Source organism: Anas platyrhynchos, chromosome 32 (genome assembly GCF_047663525.1).
Source record: "Anas platyrhynchos isolate ZD024472 breed Pekin duck chromosome 32, IASCAAS_PekinDuck_T2T, whole genome shotgun sequence".
Taxonomy (NCBI): domain Eukaryota; kingdom Metazoa; phylum Chordata; class Aves; order Anseriformes; family Anatidae; genus Anas; species Anas platyrhynchos.
In genome coordinates this window covers 3831691-3837690 of record NC_092619.1, presented here as the reverse complement: position 1 = coordinate 3837690, position 6000 = coordinate 3831691, and the positions used below count along the sequence as shown (strand labels likewise).

Genomic DNA, 6000 nt, shown 5'->3' with positions numbered 1-6000 from the left:
ATGCTGTGCAGGACATTCCCTTCCAGTGGCTGGAGTCAGGACCTGGCCCTTTAACTTCAGCACAACAAACCCCGACTTTTCTCAGCAAAGTGCTTTGCCTATCTGTAATCATGGCCTCCAATTATCTGCCCTAACAAGTCCCTGAAGAGAATCTCTTGGTAACAGCCCTCAGTGGGGCCCATTAATACTCCAAGTCACTGCAATTTTTCCTTCTGACTTTACTTTCTCAAGCAATTGCATCATTCTCCTCTCAGTATCTGACATTCACGGACTGAGCACCAAAATCCACCATGGAACTCATTAAAATGCAGAAACATCTAAGGAACCATGTCTTCCATAGTTTTATTCAAGTCTTCAAGACTAGGACAACTAATTGGAGAGCTTTCATAGTGTAGTTAAGGAGGAAGATTTCAAAAAGCACCTAATAAATTTCTCCTCTCATTTTAAAGGGTGAATTTTATTGCATTTCAGTTTTGAGCATCTTTCTTCAATTGATATTAATCCAGGGCTTCTCCAATGGAGACATCCATAGGGAGGGAAAGCAGCCTTTTGAGGCCTGACAATGTATGGACAATCTTGCTCCTCACCACCCCAAGCCTGACATTTCTCTCACTGGCCACCTGGTGCTTGCATCACTTTTCCTTACTCCACACTTCTGCACTGAAGTCTGCAGCTGGATGTTACAGCCCCTTTGCACCAGCTCCCACCTGCTTTCCTTAGAGACCTGGCTGCACACAGAAAGGTTTTTCCTTATTATAAAACAGGCAGGAATAAACAAGGAGCAATTTTCTAAACAGCAAAACAAGCTCCTCATCTTACATGTCTCCTGTCAGATTTACCTTCCCAAAAGCATAACTGTAAATTATTAGTCAGTATTTTATACTGACTGATAGGAAATTCTAGGTATTAAGTTTAGTATTACTCTGTATGTTGTTAATTCAGTGATAAAAGATGAGGAGCTTGCTACAGAAACAATAAGGCAGACTGCTAATCAATGAAGCTCAAAGCAGCAACTGGGTCAGTGACAGAAATCTGAATGATCAAAGAGTAAGGGGAGGGCAAAACAGGAGAACCATGGGAAGTGCATAGGTCCAGAAAGGGAGCTAGAAAGGGGACATTCAATATGGATTGTTTATTCAGGATGGGTGGAAGTGCCTGGAAGATGAGGGAGTACACCATGATGGAGAAAGCAATGATGGAGTTGATGGAGATGGCCAATGATGGCCATGATGGAGAAAGCAATTTACTGGTTGTTCTCTGGATACCCGGTACCCTGAGCTGGTGGAAGGGGATGGGGAGCAGGATGTGGCCCTCACCATCCATGAAGAACTGGTTGGTGACCTGCTACAGCACTTGGATGTGCACAAGTCGATGGGGCCGGATGGGATCCACCCAAGGGTACTGAGAGAACTGGTAGAGGAGCTGGCCAAGCCGCTTACCATCATTTATCAACAGTCCTGGCTATTGGGGGAGGTCCCAGTTGACTGGCGGCTAGCAAACATGATGGCCATCTACAAGAAAAGCCGGAGGGCAGATCTGGGAAACTACAGGCCTGTCAGTTTGACTTTAGTGCCAGGGAAACTCATGGAGCAGATTCTATTGAGAGTCATCATGCGGCACTTGCAGGGCAAGCAGACGATCAGGCCCAGTCAGCATGGGTTTATGAAAGGCAGATCCTGCTTGACGAACCCGATCTCCTTTTATGACAAAGTGACATGCTGGGTGGATGAGGGAAAGGCTGTGGATGTGGTCAACCTTGACTCCAGCAAGGCTTTTGACACCGTCTCCCACAGCATTCTCCTCAAGAAACTGGCTTCTCTTGGCTTGGACTGGCGCACGCTTCGTTGGGTTAGAAACTGGCTGGATAGCCGGGCCCAAAGAGTCGTGGTAAATGGAGTCAAGTCCAGATGGAGGCCAGTCACTAGTGGCGTTCCCCAAGGGCTCGGTGCTGGGGCCGGTCCTCTTTAATATCTTCATCAATGATCTGGACAAGGGCATTGAGTGCACCCTCAGTAAGTTTGCAGATGACACCAAGCTAGGTGCGTGTGTCGATCTGCTTGAGGATAGGAAGGCTCTGCAGGAGGATCTGGATAGGCTGCACCGATGGGCTGAGGTCAACTGCATGAAGTTTAACAAGGCCAAGTGCCGGGTCCTGCACCTGGGGCGCAACAACCCCAAGTAGAGCTACAGGCTGGGAGATGAGTGGTTGGAGAGCTGCCAGGCAGAGAAGGACGTGGGAGTGATGGTGGACAGTCGGCTGAATATGAGCCAGCAGTGTGCTCAGGTGGCCAAGAAGGCCAACGGCATCCTGGCTTGTATCAGAAACAGTGTGACCAGCAGGGCTAGGGAGGTGATCGTCCCCCTGTACTCGGCTCTGGTGAGGCCACACCTCGAGTGCTGTGTTCAGTTTTGGGCCCCTCGCTACAAGAAGGACATCGAGGTGCTTGAGCGGGTCCAGAGAAGGGTGACGAATCAGGTGGGGGGTGTGGAGATCAAGTCCTATGAGGAGCGGCTGAAGGAGCTGGGCTTGTTCAGCCTGGAGAAACGGAGGCTCAGGGGTGACCTTATTGCTCTTTACAGATACCTTAAAGGAGGCTGTAGAGAGGTGGGGGTTGGTCTATTCTCCCACGTGCCTGGTGACAGGATGCGGGGGAATGGGCTTAAGTTGTGCCAGGGGAGTTTTAGGTTGGATGTTAGGAAGAAGTTCTTTACCGAAAGGGTTGTTAGACACTGGAACAGACTGCCCAGGGGAGTGGTGGAGTCACCATCCCTGGAAGTTTTTAAAAGACGTTTAGATGTAGAGCTTAGGGATATAGTTTAGTGGGAACTGTTAGCGTTAGGTCAGAGGTTGGACTCGATGATCTTGAGGTCTCTGCCAACCTAGAAATTCTAGAAAATTCTAGAAATTCTTTGTGATAAATTGGTCACTTTTACCAGATACACTTTGAAGGTCCCTTCAGACTGAACTATTCTGTTCCATTTGGTTCAATTTGTTTGGATCCTTTTAAATTCTATTCTATAAACCTGTACAGCCCCTAGCCTGTGTCATGGTAGGGCAGTTGTCCACCTCAGAAGGAGAAATGGGGTTTTGTCCTTGTTGGACATCATGGAGTTTTAATTAGCCTATCCCTCCGACACTGTTATTATTGGAAAAGGGAATACTGTGGGGGATTGTATTGAATCCAGGTAAATGAGACCCACTTCTCTCCTTTCACACAGAGATGTGGTCATTTCATCCTAGGAAATATTGCCGGTGGTCAGGTATGGTCTACCCTCACTTTCAGTCACCTTCTTATCAATACTCCAAGCAATGAGATCTAAGAGGACATGCTCTGGAAAAGACTCCTCAACCAAAGTAATACTAAGCAAGCTTTAGCTCCCCAGCTCATCTCGTGGACCTTCTTGAAATCTGCATGCAACTTTTGCAGAGGAATGTTTTATGGCAAGGAGCTTTTCTGACTTTCAGGGCTACTGACAATGAGATCTCCACTAACAGCCTCCTGAACAGGCCCAGAAATGCTGCTTTGAGGTCTGGCACCTAAGTCCTCTATCTCCTTCTTTATGTCCCTCAGCTCTGACATCAGGCCAAGATGTTTCTTTTCCTTTGGGAAGCCTGGTAACAAATTTCCAAAACTCCACGTGTGCAAAGGCTTTGTTTGAAGCCAGAGACATGCTGGAGTGGACAGCAGTTGGGAACGTACAGTTGAAATGGGATGCCAACTGAGAGAGCAAACCCTGCTGTCCCTAAGGACAGAGAGAATCAGAGCTGGGATGCCCTGGGCAGGCCTGGCAGGAAAAAGATTTGCTGCCAGGTGTGTCTCTGCAGCCCCTGAAGGCCTCTGGCAGAGGTGAAGCTGATCTCCAGGAACAACCAGGTGCTGCTGACAGGCACTCTGTGAAAACTGTTGGCTTGTTCAATGACATCAAGAGGCTGAGTAAAAGTGGAGGGAGGAAGCAAACTGTCTGCAATTGCTGCCTTGGTTTTCTGCCATGCATTTACTCTGGATGGGGATGGCTTTCCTTCCCAGGACCAGTGCTGGCCCTTCCAGCCACAGGTAGTTTTGTGTGAGAGTCTTGACATCTGATGTAGCGCTACAGGCCCAGTATTTGGCCATAACAAAATCAAGAACCTTCCCTGAATTGGCTTAGGCAATGTGGAGACGTCCATGAGGCCACTGCCATTATGGTCAGTAATGGAAATATGGTAAACACAGAAAGTTAGCTCTCCCTGTGCTACATGACTCCATATCGTCAAGTGAAAGTAGTGTAGGTTGCTCAGAGAATACTAACGGACACTAAAAAGATTCAGTGGTGCTAAATGCAGGCATCTGCTCTCATTTTTGTTAGCCCAAGAAAATCTCCCTGCACTTAAAAATGATGCTCCCGGATGCTCCCTGGCTCCCACAATTAATCCATCAGACCATATAGATACTTGCATATGTCTCTGACAACCTCTGGCAAATCGGCTCCCTCCTGGACTCTGTCTCCATTCAATGTGCTGGGAGCTGAGGCAAGCAGATTACATGCAGATGCCTGGTTTGTGCCCAGGCAAGAGGAATCCTGTGGGCTTGTGTAAGGCATGAGAGGGAGCTGAACCCCCTTCTAGCTTCTGGACTGCAAAGAATGAGATGTCTTGGTTGACTAACCTGAAGCCTTTTCTTCACCAGGGGGAAGAAAAATCTCTCCGGGTCCTTGCATGGGTGACCTGCCTGAAACCAGGACATGGAAAGGTGATTCTGTGTCATTCCCCATATTGTTCATCTGACAATGCATAATGACAGTGCTGGAAATGAGTTTCCTTGCCCAGTGCAGGGAAGGAACATCAGGGATTGCTTCACTTTCAAAGTCAATTCCCCTGGAGGTCCAGGGACACCTCCAGGGAGGCTGAAGGGGTAGAGACAGGGAGGCCTTGGGATAGAGCTGTGCTGCTGAGCTGGGCCAAGCTCGGGGGCCCAAGGGGAGCTCCTGGCAAGTGGGCAACGCTGCAGAGAGACAGCTCTGCCCAGGAGAAGCTCCTCTGCACAGCACAGCAGGGCTGGGGGCACCACCTGCAGGGGACAAGGGCGTCTGAGAGAAGGGAGGGAGATATTAATGGCAGTGTGGAGGCACTGTAAAAAAAAAAAAAAGCAGTGTAAAGGCAGTGCTGAGAGCTCACTGTGGGAGAAATCTTCACAGCTCTAACATGGTAAGTGTCTGTGTGAGGACAGGTAATGCAATATCCTACAGGGTTCTTCTATAGCTGCCACTTCCCATGCAGGCTTCTCTACCACTGCTGGTTTCTCTAGTACAGAGGACAGGGATGTTCCCTGGAATACTGATTACCTGACAAAGCTGTCAGAAAGACAGGACATGAGGCTTCCTAATCACCAGGCTGGCTACAGGCTGTGCAGCCAGGGTACAGGCAGGGGTGTCCAGGACTGTTGTGCAGAGCAGGGGGTCCCTGCTGTGCCCCAGGGGCTGTGTACCTGGGCAGAACCTCTGCTGCCTGCCAGGCTCAGCACTCATCCTGCCTGGGGAGCTGCCCAGGGTGTTGCAGGGAGAAGCTGTGGGTGGAAGAAGCCTCCCAACAAGGGCAGGACAGGGCAGGGTCCTGCTGTTGCCTGGGGCAGGATGCTCACAGCACCACAGCACTCCCAGACCATATCAGAGGGGACTCTTAAGACAGAAGATCAAGTCTGTGGCTGCCTGATGTGGTCTGGGCTTTCCTGATGCTGTGCTTTCAGGTTTCTTTGGTTCATCAGGATAGGAATGGAAACAGAGCTGTAGAGAGTACAGAAGATTTGGAGTTTCTGTCACCTCAATTTTTATGAGGAACCTCAAAAAGTTCCTATCAGCACCCTCAGTCCTTCATAATGCAGCAGCATCACCTTCCCAGTTTCATCAGGGTCTTGTGTGACCTTCTCTTCTGCACCTGCACACACTGAGAGGGTTCAGGACAGAGCTGATTACACAGCAGATGGGATGGGATGTGTGAGCACTGGCAAGGCACAGATATGGGGA

At 49.3% G+C, this 6000-nt stretch overlaps 1 protein-coding gene across 1 annotated transcript in view; it reads left to right on the top strand.

Annotated features, from left to right (window-relative positions):
• The first annotated feature begins 1141 nt into the window (after positions 1-1141).
• The window catches only part of LOC113840669 (scavenger receptor cysteine-rich type 1 protein M130-like), a 54898-nt gene continuing 50039 nt past the window's right edge, over positions 1142-6000 (top strand). The window contains exon 1 of the mRNA XM_072030366.1: positions 1142-1268. Within this exon, the coding sequence (XP_071886467.1) occupies positions 1142-1268 (127 nt within the window). The remainder of the gene's footprint in view (positions 1269-6000) is intronic.